Genomic DNA, 16,413 nt, shown 5'->3' with positions numbered 1-16,413 from the left:
CATAGGTAATAAATGAACAGAGAGGTAAATCTAGAACCTGCATCTCCTATCATTTCAGTGCTTTTCACTCTCCCATATGCTCTTCATAGTTAAGATCTCATAGAAGAGAATGATTCCAACAAACAGAAATCAAGGAAAAACTAAAGTTGGAAACAGAGTACAAAGACAGTAAATGTTCAAAGTGCCTGGGTGGCTTTGTCAGTTAAGCATCTGCTTTCAGCTTGGGTCATGATCCCAGGGTTCTGGGATCGAGCCCTGCATCGGGTTGCCTGCTCAGCAGGGAGCCTGCTTCTCCTCTCCCTCTGCCTGCCGCTCCCTGCTTGTGCTTTCTCTCTCTCTGTCAAATAAATAAATAAAATCTTTAAAACAAAACAAAACAGTAAACACCCATTCAACTGGCAAACTCAGAGGCTAATAAACCCAAGGTTATAAATTTGATCCAAATACAATGAGAAATATAAAATACATTCCATATCACAGACTACATTAATATGTTGTTAGCGGATAAACAGCATCTGGATAGAGAGAGAAGCAGACAAACAGCTCTAGCCACTCTATCACCACTCAAACCTGTGTCTTTCTGACACTAAAAAGGTACTATCCTTTGGTTTATAAAGAAGTCAAAAAACTCATAGGTAAATCGCATCTAACAGTTCCATATAACCTTAGATGAACAGAAGTAGCAATAAATCTTAATTCAATTGATTTGGCCAATGAAGAACTGCTATATACTTGTACTTAATTAAAGGCTCTGTTGTGAGAGAACATATATATAGTTATACTCTTTAATAATGCTGGGATAGAGAGAGTATTTACTTGAATTGTGAATCACCTGTGTTCCATCAGGCTTTTTAACAGATAACATAAATCAGTTTTTAAGAGTGTACGTACATGGGAAATCTGAATTAATATAAATTTCAGGGGTGCCTGGGTAGCTCAGTCAGTTAAATATCCAATTCTTGATTTCGGCTCAAGTAATGATCTCAGGGTCATGGGAATAAACCCCACATAGGGCCCCATGCTCAGTGGGGAATTTGCTTGGTGTTCTCTCTCTCCCTCTACCCCTTTCCCTCTTACTCTCTCTCTCAAATAAATAGATTTTTGAAACATTTTTTTAAAAGATTTTATTTGCTTATTTGAGAGAGAGCATGAGCAGGGGGAGCAGCAGAAGGAGAAGCAGCAGCAGACTTCCCACTGAGTAGGGAGCCCAATGTGGGACCAGATCCCAGGACCCTGAAATCATGAACTGAGCCAAAGGCAGACACTTAACCAACTGAGCCACCCATGCACCCCTAAATAAATAAATCTTAAAAGAAAAAAAAAAATTCAAACCACGCTTGGTATCATACCATTTATGAAAAGTCTATTATAATCTACTCATATATATACACTGGCAAACAAGGTATTTTTCCCATTTAAAAATAACAACAAAATAAAATAAGAACAAAAATGTCTGCTTTCTGCAATTAATAATTTGCCTCAACTTAATCAGTCTAAATAGTTAAGTATAGTTATGTATAGCAAACTATACATAATGGTAATCAAAGGCATTTTCTAAGTACAGGTTTTCAAAATATTGAAACAGTAAAACAATATTTAATGTTTCTTTAAAAAAAACTCAAGAAGGTACTTTAAAGATTTTATACTGCAGTAATGTCATCATTTTGATGACCAATTAAAATAAAATACCCAACTTAAAAAGTACGAATATTTCAGTGATTTGACCATCGATTGTCTCTGATTGTTTATGACTGTAGATAAACAGAAATGGACAACAATCTAAAATTAAAGTTAACAACATCACTTGTAACTAATTATGACAGTTATCTTGAACATAAGATGCTTTAGTCCCAGGAATTCTTACACAGTGACTTCATATAAAAGTTATCTATTATTGGGGCATCTGGGTGGCTCAATCAGTTATGTGTCTGCCTTCAGCTCAGGTCATGATCCCAGTGTCCTGGGATCAAGCCCTGCATCGGGGCTGGGCTCACTGCTCAGCAGGGAGTCTGCTTCTCCCTCTACCCACCACTCCCCCTGCTTGTATGCTCTCTTTCTCTCTGTCAAATTAAAAAAAAAAAAAAAAAAATGGTTATTTAAGAACACTTTATTGAGAGACAGATAAAATTGGAATCATGCAGCTCTCATAAAACTAATAAAGGATGCTTATCTTTGATACGTCTCTAGCTTCAGGCTGGGAGCAAAAGACTGGGTGAGAAGAGAAAAATAACTGTTAAGTCCCTAACCTGTCCAAAACTCTTCTCTCTCAGTCCCCTGCAAGCTTAATTGACAAATAATTTCTTGTTCTATGAGCTACTAATCAAATCTGTTCACATTGCCTTATCAATCAACTCTAAAAGCTAATTGTACTTTAACTTTTAAATGAAAATTAAAAATATTAAATATCAGATATAAAAAATACTTAATAAAAAAATCAATATTTATTTCCAAATAAAACATTTTATCTTACCAAAATGAACCACACCAAAAACCAGAAATGTGGCAGAAACTATCACTTTAGGATCAGTGATCCTGTGCATCTGGCTTTAAGATAATCTTAAAAGGACAATACACTGTAAGATTACAAGAAAAACACGATTCATAAATGCTGACATCACAGAGGCACAAAATCACATTTTATACTCCTTTGCTACTGAATTACTAGGAACAATCCAAGAAGCTTTGAAAGAGGTAAGCAGAGCCTCGATCGAGGCGGTTGTGTTCTCTCTGCTGTGAGCTTTCTCGCTACCTTAATTCAACTGGGTGAACTAGGAGTGGCCAAGTCAGGTCAAGATCCAAATCCAAACAAAGAAAAGATGATCGAGGGTCTAACCAGCATGTGGGTGCACAACTACCCAGGGAGAGCGACCAAAACAAGAGGAGGCACCACCTGAGAGGATGTTCTACTCATCAAAGGAAGGCAACTGAAAGAGCATCTGTGGCTCAAGGACCGGGCCAGAAGCGGATCTCTAGGACCTGCCTCAAGCAAAGGCTGGGGGTGTGACTGAAGATGACCCTGACGTCAAGGGGAGAAATCTGCCCTTTTCAGAGCACATTAAAATGCCAGAAGCAGGTGAAGGACAGCCCCAGATTTAAACAAGACAAGCTGAAACGTGCAAACTACTCTTATGTGGGGGTACTTCACTGTGGAAATTCTCTCAATAAACCTTCTCCAAAAGGGGGAAAAAAAAACCAAAAACAGCAGCAGCAGCAGCTTCAAAAGAATCAAAGACTGAAAAGCCAATTAGGTAACAACTCTAGTATGTCAACTATGTTATTTTGTGGGATGTACATACCGTCAATACTACGGAAATCCAGTAAGTATGTTCTACTGTCCACTTGGTATAACTGTAGGCTCATTTTGGAGTATGTACTTGTCACAGGATTCTTCCTTCGAACACGCAAATAATAGGGGTTTACAACCTAGTGTATGGTATGGACAAAAACAAAATCAAAAGCAGTTCTTCTAGAAAACACTTTATAGACTACAGGTTTGCCAAATGTGCTTATAATCAGATTGCCCTTTCTTTCTTACCTTCCATTCATAATCCAGCTGTTTAATTGCTCTACAAACTTCTGCCATGATATCATTTGGTCGACTTTGACTCCTAATTCCCAAATGCCATTTTGCTTTCCTTACACCTTGATGTTTGGATTTCTGTGGATTTAATTCATCGAGGGTATGGCGTGCCCTTGGTGTTTCAGCAACCAAGAATGGTACTCTTTCAGGATGGGGCCGAGTCAAATGGTGATCATCAAGAAAAGAATCAGGTGGGCTTGTTGCCAAGTAAAAATCTTTGGCCTCATTCATTATTCTCCTGTTATCTATTATGAGGTGGTAGGCAACTGCCAAAGGGTCCTGGTGATTTCTGTTATAAAGGCAGCTGAGAACCTCCTCTTCTGAACACTCAAATTTTTCACATACTTCTTTTAAGGCTTCATCATCAATCATGGTTGAACTATATGATGGATCCTCCGGAAAAAGATATTTTGGAAGGTCTTGTTTAAACCATTCATGTTCCCTGAGAGAAAATGGCAGGGTCAGGAGGAGAATTTTGAGTAGAGATGAGACTGCAAGTAACAGTTTGGGGAGTTTAGGATATGAATTCATTTATATTTGTATTCATATTGTATTTTCATTTTTTCAAAGAGACTTTCCTCTTCTGGCTCACATTTCATTGTGTACACTGGAGGAAATGCTTCAACCTCCTTCTGGTTTTAAGAAGGAGAAAGCAGTGCCGTACCAACAGGAAAAGAAATGTCTCCACTTTTATTTAAAGTTTTGGTACAAATGACTGACAAATAAATGACAAAGACCAGCTTATTTCCAGCTCAGAAAAATAACATATTCTGTGGCTTCATTATAATTCTCTTTTGATATAATGTCAGGTGAAAATACCATAACAACAAAAACAGGTATCATTCACTGAATGCTTACCATGTGGCTGGTTTCAGGCTAAGTACTTACTGTACATTATCTCACTTCACAAAACAATTCTATGAAGATAAAAATATCTCTGCATTTTTAATGAAGGAACTGAGAGTTTCCTAACTTCATGTATAAAAGGATATGTTTCACCTGAATTATATCCAAAACTGCTAAAACTAGAAACATCAAGAAAGCAAAACACCCAAAAGAATAAGGACTATCTTCTGGGTGACAGAATTAGAGATCATTTTAGTTCTCTATTTTTTGGGTGTCTTCTAAGTCTTTTCCAGTTGTTACACATTACATTTAAATTGGAAAAAATATGTAAAACATAAGAAAAAGGATCTCTCACTTAGATATTTTAAATTTTAGAGAATGATTTGTCCTTTTCCACTGGTGGTGGAACATGCCCTTCCATATTAAACTTATAAACCAGTAATTTCACATGTGATTCAGTATGTACTAGCCCAAAATTACACCTTAAATTAAAATTCTTTATAACTTGAAGTGAACAAAAGAAGAAAAGAATAATTCAAAAGATCAGAACTCAAACAGCGAAACAGAAATTTACTACTATTGAAAAGTATTAATCCTAATGAGAATACATGAAAGTCAAATATGAGGCATACTACAGAAAATCTTGAAGAGTCACTACACATGTAAATCCCACCAGGGTCCTTTTTACTTCATATTAGTGGTTTTTTCGAATTTAAAAACAATTACAATATTCATTGTTAAAATTTCAAAAGAAAGATGCGTAAGTGAAAAAGCAAAAGCCCTCCTTACTACTAATCTTCGTTCCCTAAGGTGCCTGTTCAGTGTGTATTTTTAAATTCCAAAATAAAATAAATGTGCCTATATACTGTATTTTTTAAGATAAAAATGGCATTATGTTATACATACTGTCCTGAAACTTTTTCTTTCACTTAACTTGTATCATTGAAACTATTAGATCTGATAATCTCCAAGCTGCATTATTACCTGATATCTTTGATTGTGGCCCTCTTCATGGGATCCACCTGTAGCATATGTTTCAAAAGGCTAATCACAGACGGATTTAAATACTGAGGAGTATAAAAGATCCCATCACATATCTTCTTAAAAAGAGTTGGCACATGATCATCATCAAATGGAAGGGTTCCACATAATAAAGCATAGAGAATAACCCCACTGCTCCATATATCTACCTCTGGACCTGCATACAATCTGTAACAGGACACATTAATTGGATTATGTAATCATTAGAAACTTGAGAGTCAATCAGTCAAAAATTTTAAATATGGATACTTTATAAAGCATTATTAGAGTGTCGTTTCTATGGTCATCGCTACACACTACACATAAAGATTCTATACTAATTCTATCAGTATCATCTTTGAAAACAAAAGTCAAGAATTTTTTAAAGTTTAGACTATAGCTAAAATTCCGTTCTTACTACCTTACTGTGGTCCTTATAACATCAGTTAAGAATGTTCTTTAGTGCGCCTGGGTGGCTCAGTGAGTTAAAGCCTCTGCCTTTGGCTCAGGTCATGATCCCAGGGTCCTGGGATCGAGCCCCGCATCGGGCTCTCTGCAAAAAAAACAGGGAGCCTGCTTCCTCCTCTCTCTCTGCCTGCCTCTCTGCCTACTTGTGATCTCTGTCAGATAAATAAATAAAATCTTAATAAATAAATATTAAAAAAAAAAAAAAAAAAAAAGAATGTTCTTTAGTGACGAACTCTAAACCCACTTCTCCCAGTAGCCCAAGACCTCCTACCAGGGCAAAAAGGACCTGAGGCTGTGGAAGAAAGCCCAGCAGACTGGTTCACAGAAGATTCTAAACTGGTATTTGCAATACAATGTAGCCAACTGACTTATCTACCAAAGGCTGTTAGCTCAGTCTGGTTTTGGGGAAAGAAGGTCTATAAACTGATGAAATAAATTGTTGAACTGATCCATAAATACTGCTTTGAGTAAAAGTTCCCACTCATCCAGACCTTATAGGAAGACCTATCTAAACTGAAAAAGGAGACTTCATTAATGACCCACGTATATATGCATATTTATAATACATTTCTTCTATTTAATTAACACTACCACAAGGTCTTGAACTGTTTTCTTCCAAAACAATTTACATGACACAAATGAAGTAATTTAAAAGCGTTTTTTGAACATTAAGCTGATATAAAAAGATAATGATGAACCTTGATAAATTTAAAATTAAATACTTCTGCCTTATTCATAGCCATGCCTTTACCCAAATATAATTTCTCTGAGCAGACTAGGCAAGAAAGCTTATGAAAACAGACAGAAAATACCATAGTATATCTGCATTGTGAATTAGAATGTGAATCATTCAAGGAGGATTTGAGTATAAAGTTATTAAAAGTTAAAAAAAAAAAAAGTTAATTACAAAAATTAGTAAACAAACCTAACTCTTCAATTTTTGTAGGAGAGTGAAGAACAATTACTCTTTTTTTTTTTTTAAAGATTCCATCCATTTATTTGACAGAGAGAAAGATCACAAGTAGACAGAGAGACAGGCAGAGAGGGGCGGAAGGGCAGGGAGCAGGCTCCCTGCTGAGCAGAGAGCCCGACGGGGCTCGATCCCAGGACCCTGACATCATGACCTGAGTCGTAGACAGAGGCTTAACCAACTGAGCCACCCAGGTGTCCCAAGAAAAATTACTCTTCAAAAAATTAAATTTTCCTGCCATCTAAGCTATGTACTGTACAAAGATCCTCATGCTCTCAATGCTAATGGCCAATAATTAAGAAGTTAGAGTTCTTACAATACTGTAGTCTCTAGAAGATTTAAAAATGAAAAATTCAAAATAAAGAAGTCTGAAGATTTTAGCATACTTCAGTCCATAAACATAAAGCTACTACAAAATGCCTTTCTATCAGGGCCACCTGGGTGACTCAGTCAAATTAAGCATCCGACTCTTATTTTGCTTCAGCTCATGATCTCAGGGCTCTGGGATCGGGGCTGCACTCAGCAGGGAGTCTGGTTAAGGATTTCTCTCCCTCTCCCCCTGCCCCACCCTCAACTCATGCGTGTGTGTGCACTGGCTCACACACGCTGGATTGCGCGCTCTCTCTGTAAAACAAGTAAATATATCTTTAAAAAAATGCCTTCTATCTGAAAAATTAAATATACATTACAGGTTTAACTCTTCACCTAAGTAAACCATTTCTAACTAGTAGGTTATTTCTATATTCAAATTTTTAATGTGTGACCTCTAAAAGTTGCTGGTGTTAGGATCTGTGAGCTGCTGTGGCTCAGTCAGTTGGGCCTCTGCCTCTTGATTTTGGCTCAGGGCTCGATCTCAGGTCTTGATTCTTGAGATTGAGCCCCCCCTGCCCCATCAGACGCCATGCTCTGCAGGGAGTTTGCTTAGGATTCTCTCTCACCCTCTCCCCTCTCCAATCTCACAGGCACACACACACATGCTCTCTCTCTAAAATAAATAAATCTTTAAAGAAAAAGAAATCTGCTAGTTTTAAACCTTCAATTTCTTCTACTGGGGGAAAAAGTGAGACATATTCTCATCTAACTACTTTATATACAGTATTGACTTCCAAACCAATATTCTCTTCTATAAATGGAATCCTTAATTCTTACTCACTTATGTTTTAGTCTTAAAACATAACACTTTCTGGATAAGGAAAGAATAAGCCTTACATGTCTTTCCTTTCACTAGAATTTACTATAGATAGATAAATCTAAGAGAAAAAGACAATTATAAATGTACTGGGGTGGAAGAAAGGGTGTCAAATACTACCTTCCTGAAATTACTTCTGGGGCAGCATAATTGGGTGAGCCACAACTTGTTCTTAAAAATTCACCATCTGACATCATGTTTGAAAGACCTGAAAATGCACAAAATCAACTATTCAAGACTTTCCAAGGACAAAAATAAAAACAAAACTCCATTAAACAGTAAAATTGAGTTTGCATTAAAGTGATAAACCATCATTTTGTCCTTTGTTTCAACAAATTCTGTCTTTACTATTCCCAAATATTTTGCCATTATGTCCTAAAATTTGTAATCTATTTCACTATTTAAAGTTAGTGCATTATTGGAATTTAATGAGCATATATTAAGCTACTCGTTATTCTGCTTACTATAATAAACTTGGCATATTTAAATTTATTAATATAGATACTAGAAAAAAATATACAACAGATGAGTAGAAGAATTAAAGTTCAAAGTTTCTATTAAACCCTGTTCTGATTCTTTAAAAAAAAAAATAAAAAACATTAACTTTGAGTATCAAAGCTTCCGTACAGTTTTACTCCAAGAAGAAACCTCTGCCTCCTCAAAAATGCACTAAATAATAATAATCATGACCGAAGCACATGGCTGGCTCTTACAGCATGCAGCTCTTACACTCAGGACTATGAGTAAAAGCCTCAGGTTAGGTATAGAGATTATTTAAAAATAAAATCTTAAAAAAAAAAGAGCAAAACAAATAATCATCATCATGACAACTGAGGAATAAGGAAGTCAAATAAGTCAGTCAGTTACAATAGCAGCAGCAAATCAGTAGCTCAGAGCTGACAGTGCTCAATGAATCTCTAAAGATTAAAATACATATATCCAAAACTGAGGAAAATAGTTATAACAACCTCCTCTGATTTGAACTGAAGCTAAGCAAAAGAGAGTTGCAGAGATTCATTTTCTTAGATTTAATAATGTCAGTGGCAACTTACATAGAAAATAAAGGAAAAATAAATTAATTGTTGACAATCAAAATAATATTCCTCCAAGCTGAAATTATGCTTTCCTATCATTTAAAATATTTTACTTTTTTTTAAATTTTGTTCGTATAATTTACCTCTGGCTTTCAGAGTCTGAGTAACTCCATTCCTATCTCTTTCCTCTTGCTCTATACTTGATCAAAAGAATACACTGGAAATAAGGTTGCTAACTTCTTCACAAATAGTCACAAATCAAATGATGCTTCTAAGGCTGCCTACTTAAATTATTTACCCATTATCATAAGACTCAATTTTTAAAACATAAAGCTAAGAAGAGAATTCCTTATGTCTTCTTTTTGTACGTTCATAGACAAAATGATGAGGATATACTATTTTGGGGTGCTCAATCCATTATGCAGAAGTAAAAATTATCTGAAGAATGCTATTGATGTTTGTTAAACATAATGAATATGGGAAACTATAAAAATCTCCTTACCAAAATCAGCTATCTTTGCATTCATGTGTGCATCAAGCAGGACATTTTCAGGCTTCAAATCTCTATGGACCACCATATGCCTGTGACAGTAATCCACACCAGAAAGGATCTGTTGAAACAGGCGCCGACTTTCTTTCTCATCCAGCTAAGAAAAGTAGAGAGGCATTTTAAAGATATGTTTTTCAGAAGAAATTCTTCTACCTACAATTCTCCAACCTATAAGACTGTCAAAATGCATGAAACCTCCTCCTGAGATACTTTTGAAATGGGGACAAGATGGATATATACAGCACAAAATGCTAAGAGGACCCTGGAATCCAAATCAGTAACTTGACTTTCTATTACCATTCTTCCAACTACATTGTAATAGCTTGCTTTCCTCTGTATTTCATGAGCTATGTCAAATAGTTTCAATTTCTACCTGAAACTAAACCTATTTTCTCTCCTATAAATTGGATATGTTTAATCCTTCATTCCTTTAACAAATATTTATTGAACATCTTCAATGTGCCATGCACTGTTTCAGACACTCAAGATACAGCAGTGAATAAAACAAAGACCCTAATCTAGTTGATGAAAATAGACAATAAAGAAATAAATATAACATCAAGGAGTGTTTTAAAGAAAAAGCAGAATAAGGGCACAAAGAATTATGCTGGGATGGATGATAATATTTTAGACTATATGAGGAAGTAACATTCAAGATTTTTAATGAATTAGTGAGCAACCAAATTATATGTCCTCCAAAAAAAGACATTTTAATTTTAACAAAAAAAAACCTTTTATTAATTTCTTTTATAAAATATAAAAAGCATGTATCTTTAAGTCTGTTTTCTGAAAAAAGTTATGTAGCAACTAACATTTTTTAAAATATTCTTTAAAAAGTTCTCATACAAAAAAACTTCTCATTCCATTTCTCCATATTTTCTTACTTTATGATTCTTTTCCCCAGAAATAATTACCATTACTTGGATGAGCCTGCACCAAGAAGTAACATTTAATAAACAGCCTATTAATTCTCTAGACATAGGACTCTAATATGCAATTCTCTAACAGAGGCCACAAATTAGCATTCTAAAACCAGACTTCTATACTTCACAAGGCATGGACAATCTAGGAGAAAAGATAAACTATTAATTTCTTTTGAAAGCAAAATTAAAACTATTGAAGTAGTATGGATACCCTTCTTCTAGAGAAAATAACAATGTGTTAGCAATCTCATTTATTTCTAGAAGAAATGTAGGTTCAATTTTAATACAACTTTATGTCAAATATACTAAATGAACATAAGAATGTGTTCTAAATGTCAAAGAAAACTGATTAAACAAAACATAACAGGTAAACCAAACAGGCTACAAAAATTAAAATTATACTATATTGACAATAAATACAATACAGAAGATGAAGGAAGAGAAGTCTACAAAAGAGTATTAGAAAAGTTAAAGCATATTTCCAGTTAAACATGGCAGATTAAACCTTCTGTCTCCACACTTTGGAACACTTTGTCTTAGCAAAAGTGTTTTAACAAAGACAAAAAAAGTGTCTTAGCAAAGACAAAAAGAGCAAGAGAAATGACAACAGTAATCAAGAGGAGTCAGTGAGCATTAAGGAGGACACTTGATGTCATGAGCCCTGGGTGTTATATGCAACTGATGAATCACTAAATTCTACCCCTGAAACTAATTAATACACTATATGTTAACTAAATTGAAAAACTGAATCTAATTTTTTTTTTTTTAAAAGAGGAATCACTAAACTATAGAATAGATGAACAGTGATACAGACTTCACAAGAGAGAGCTGAAACCTAAGCCCACAGGGGTGGAAACCAATAGTAAACTAGCCTGCACACACAACCCTGGAAAAGCTTAAAAGCCTTGGGAATTTGGGAAGGGAGGAAGGAGAGGAGAACTGAAAACAGGACGGTTGGTTAAAAAAGAAGTTTTAAACTCACCCCAACCAGTGAATGAGACCCATGATTTACTCTTTAGGAAGGCTGAACCAGCTCTGTTCTCAAGGACACCAAGGCAGGGATGAAGCACCAGAAGGAAAACATGGGAATTAAGTGGAACTCAAATACTAACTACTGAGACTTGCAGGCCTCTTCTCAATTCAGCTCTCAGAATACTGAGAACAAAGCTAATACCCTCAAGGAAATTGCAAGGTTTCTTCTGGAGCAACTTTCTGATCTAAGGAAAATATCTGAAATCATGGACATTTGGTATACCCTAATAAAATGGACAGATCCCTACCTGTTCAACCAATGGGAAGGCCCACCAATCAATAAGTTCCACCTAACATGAGCTTGGCATTTAGCACCTCACTCAAATATAAGTGGACAACCAAGAATCACCAAACATCTGAGGAAGGGCCATGTACAAAACACCAAGGCCAGTAAAATGGAACACAGAAGGTACAGTAACAATGCAGGAAATAGATGAAGACTTAATCACACACACAACAACTGTTGACTCTTAACTATAGAGAACAAAGTTATAGTTACCAGAGGGGAGAGATGAGTGGGGGTAAGGGCGGGGGGACAGGTGAAATGGTGATGGGGATTAAGAGCACACTTATCATGATGAGCACTGAATAATGTACAGAATTGGTGAATCACTGTATGTATATCTGAAACTAATATAACAGTGTATGTTAATTATACTGGAATTAAAATTAAAAACTTAAAACAAAAACCTAATTGTCATCCTCAGATAAGATTATTGTATCTACAGAGAACTGGCTATTTAAAACAAAGTCAGAAAACAAGAAAGATCTTTGAAATTGAAAATATGACAGCTGAATTGTTAGTATACAACAAGTAAAAATTGAAGAAAATTCCTATGATGTAAAGCAAAATGATCAAGAAATGACAAATGGAAAAGATAAGAAAACAAGATACCAATTCAGCTTGTGCCTGTTTCCATTTTTCCAGGCATAACATGGTGGGGCGGGGAGGGTGTTAGTGAACAAAGAAGTGGAATACCTGAAAACTGAAATGAACCATATCAAAAAATGGTAAAATCAAAATTAACTTGGTTATTTAATGAGCTTGGTTTTGATAAAAGTAAACAGATATGCTATATAGAACAAATGAATGATATAAAGAACTTTAGCTTGAGAGGGGGAAAAAAATGGCTTCTTATTGCTAGATATAGGTCTCCTAGAAAGAGGTTTTAGCATACCACATAACCTGGGTATGAGAAAATACATGGGCGGGGGGCGGGGAGAGGCTGGTGAAGGGGGTGGTGGCAGTGTTCATTTTTTGGGTCTGTAACTTAAGATACTGCTCCAAATGCCTTTTAAAGTTCCTTCCAACTCTAAATTCTTTAAGTCTAATTCCTACCTCCTTCATGGAGCCTGTTCTTACTATTCCAGGTACATCAGATTTCTGAAACCAAAAAACGAATGCAATTTAAATGTGGCTAGGGTTGACTACCAAGGCCTAGATCTTTAAGAATTAATATATTTTGTAAGGATTAAGTATATAATTCAAGATATATGTTACAAGTATTTCTATACCCCAAAGCACGAGTTGGAAGACTATGAGTTCTGGGGTCTCAATCCAATTCTGTCATTAATAAATCAAGTGATCTACAGTTAAAAACATAAACTATGTATCCTGGCTTCCACATCTGTGTAAGCAGGCTAAGGAAGTAATCTTTAAGGTCTTTCCTAACTCTAAATAGTCTATGACTCTAGACAAATATATGACTAAGGGTACTGGTTATTAAGTAGACCTCTTAACAAAATCGCTTTCTGACATCTTGAAGCTAGTAAGGAATAAGGGGAGTTACAAAATATATACAGGATTAAATCAGAACTGCTTACCCTTCCATTTTTACAGATATAATCAAATAGCTCTCCTCCTGAGACATATTCCATCACCATGAAAATATCAGATGGTGTACTGATGACCTGGTACCTGGTGAGAGAAAACATTATCTACCAATATTAAAACATGTATATTCATCCATTCAGTAAATGTTTACTAAGCGCCTATAATACAGCAGGCACTGTGCTAGAAGCTGGGAAAACTACAGGAACAAAACAAATTCTCTCCCTTCATGGAGTTCATGTTCCAGGAGCCAGGAAACAGACACTATATGAATAAGCAGTATCTCAGGTGGTGGAACATGCTATGAAGAGAAACAAAGCAAACTAAGGGGAATCGCTCATACAGGGAGTTTAAGGGAGGACTCTCTGATAAAGTAACATTTGACCAGAACCTGACAGAAGGGAGCAAACCACACCATGATCTGGAAGAAGGTGAACCAGGCAAAGAGAACAGCAAGTGCAAAGGTCCTGAGGGAGAAACCTGCCTGGCATGTTTGAGGAATGGAAAGAAGGCTAGAGCAGAGTGAGCTGGCAGAGACAAACAGGATATAGAGTCAAAGAGGTAACTGGAGACCAGAGGAAAGAGAACCTTACAAGCCAGAATGAAGCTTTGGCTTCTATTCTAAGGAAATGCAAAGCTATTGAAGTTTTTAAGCAAAGTAGTCTTGTGGTCTGATCTATTAAAAGGGTAACTTTACTTTATGGCAGCAACGTGAAGAATTGACTATGGATGGTATAGGGGAAGCAAGAGGCTACTGCAGGAGTCCATGAGAGAGATGATGGTGGCTCAGACGAGGTTGATGACAATGAAGGAACTGAGAAACACTCAGATCCTAGATCTATTTTGAAGAAAGAGATGGAATGGATGGTAGGAAGTGAGAGAAACAACAAAGTTAGGGAATGGTCCTATGTTTCTGCCCTGAGGAACTGGATATTAACTCAGAGGGTGAAAACTGTGTATAAGAGCAGGTTTGGGGGAGGGTAACAGAAAGTTCAATTCTGGCATCCAAATGGAGATGCAGAGTTGGCAGTGGGTGTATGAAACTGGGATTCAGGGAAGAGGTATGAAAGCAGGAGATGTGTACTGAGGGGTCATCAGCACCTATATGCACCTTAAAACCAAAGTATCTCAGCAAATGAGAAGAGGTGAGAGTGAAACAAATTTGGAGCCAGCCAGGTCAGTATAAAAGCCTTAGCATTGTGACAGCCCGCATAAGAAAACGGAGCAATAAAAAAGTTCTATGCAGACCTACAATTGGCAACTGTAAAACCACCATAATACTACTATTGCCCCTCTGTATACTGGATTCCTGAAATTCTATCATTTGTTATTTGCTTTATCAGATATAAGCAGCTTGGGGAAAAACCCTTTCTACTGCCTTTCTCTTGTCTCTAGTGAGGCTAAATGACATGATATGAAATGTGGAGGTCAACATTTTCTACTAGCGAATCACTGTTGTTTCTACAGCAATAGGGGTACAGAAAGTTATTGATCAGACAGCACGTCCAGAAGATAAGAAAGAACGAGAAAGTTAACAGCTGATAAGCACAAGGGCAGAACATGGACATAGGTTTAAGTGACCATGAATGGGGTTAGATAAAGACTTGAACAGGCATAAATTTTAAAACCTTGAAAGATGATTCAAGAAATGTCAGTCATCTTTCTCCCTTGTCAGATTAAGCAGGTTAACAAAAATGATTAAAAAATGATATGACTATATTTAATATAATCAGATCTTACAGTTTAATTATATGAGGATGCCTGAAAAGCTTGAGGTTCTGAATTTCTCTGCGGATTTTTCCTACCACATCAAGGCTTCGAATCTTCTGTCGATTCAGTATCTTCACAGCAACTTTATGCCCAGTCAATTCATGTTTGCCAACTGTAGGAAAAATAATTTTAACAAATTAGTGCCAGACTTGATTAATAACATTTTAGATGTATTCTAAGAGTAGTAATCTCCAAAAATTCTGAGCAAATTTAAGTTCCTTTCAGTTCTGCCTGATTCGCCCCTAAATGTTTACATGTCCAAGAGTGATTAAATGGGAGAATACATAGGAAATTGATAATGGTGGTTCTTTCAGAAAGGGAAACTGGAAAACTAACAGAGAAAGAAAAGAGATTTCCCTTTTGCTGTATGCCTTTTGTCCTTTTAAATTCTTATTTTTTAAATAATTCTATTATTATTTTAAATTCTTACTTATTTCTTAAGCTATCATACATACAAACTGAACTTCAAAAAAAAACCCCACACAATTATTTTCTTTTGGTGAACAGCTCTATGGATTTTAACATATAGAAATTGGTAAAGCCACCATTAAAATCAAATACAAACAGTTTCATCATCCCAAAAACTCCCTGATGCTACCAACACACTTCCCCCACCCATAACCTTTTGAACCTTTCAAATTTCCATTCATGAACATGCAGTTTCTATTTTTAAGAACAACAACAAAAAAAGTGACTTTCTTTCAATTTGAATGCTAGGCTCAGATAATCAATGGTGATAACAGAATTTATTCTCCAAAAATTTAGCGTCTATTTGCCTTTTCTCAAGAACCCACCATAGAATATATATTCTACCAAAAACAGGAAAATAAGCCAAGAAGATAATATCCAGTAAAGAAGGGACCCAGTACAGGAGAAAAACTAAGAGAATCCCCAATATATGGTAATGAGGCAAAGTCCTAGGTAATAGATGTGTAGAAGGCTTAGAGACAACAAATCTGGACAGAAATGTGACAGAGGATCCAAGACAGCTGGGGGAAGGGGAGACTAATAAATTATCTTACAGGTTTGAAAGTATTTTATTGAGAAAGATTTTGACAAAGGCATTTGAAGAAACAGGGACATTCAGCCTTAGGTTCAAAGAAAACTAAGCAAATGGAAAAAACAAGGTAATTTAATAACTCCAGGAAAAACTATAAAGAAAATAGTCACAGATTTGGATTGGCAAATAAGTCTTTACAT

The 16,413-nt window shown here is 35.8% G+C and overlaps 1 protein-coding gene across 3 annotated transcripts in view; it reads right to left on the bottom strand.

Moving 5' to 3' along the window:
• The window catches only part of PRKAA1 (protein kinase AMP-activated catalytic subunit alpha 1), a 32,838-nt gene that overhangs the window by 3,341 nt on the left and 13,084 nt on the right, over window positions 1–16,413 (bottom strand). For all 3 annotated transcript variants that reach the window (XM_044232495.1, XM_044232497.1, XM_044232496.1), the window contains 7 exons: window positions 15,184–15,325; window positions 13,437–13,530; window positions 9,610–9,754; window positions 8,194–8,281; window positions 5,411–5,635; window positions 3,536–4,022; window positions 3,297–3,423 (listed from right to left, as the gene is read on the bottom strand). In XM_044232495.1, coding sequence (XP_044088430.1) covers window positions 3,297–3,423; window positions 3,536–4,022; window positions 5,411–5,635; window positions 8,194–8,281; window positions 9,610–9,754; window positions 13,437–13,530; window positions 15,184–15,325 — 1,308 coding nt within the window. The remainder of the gene's footprint in view (window positions 1–3,296; window positions 3,424–3,535; window positions 4,023–5,410; window positions 5,636–8,193; window positions 8,282–9,609; window positions 9,755–13,436; window positions 13,531–15,183; window positions 15,326–16,413) is intronic.

The sequence above is a fragment of the Neovison vison genome, chromosome 1 (genome assembly GCF_020171115.1).
Source record: "Neovison vison isolate M4711 chromosome 1, ASM_NN_V1, whole genome shotgun sequence".
Classification (NCBI taxonomy): Eukaryota; Metazoa; Chordata; class Mammalia; order Carnivora; family Mustelidae; genus Neogale; species Neogale vison.
Note: the sequence above shows the minus strand (reverse complement) of the source record. Positions and strands in the feature narration are given on the sequence as shown.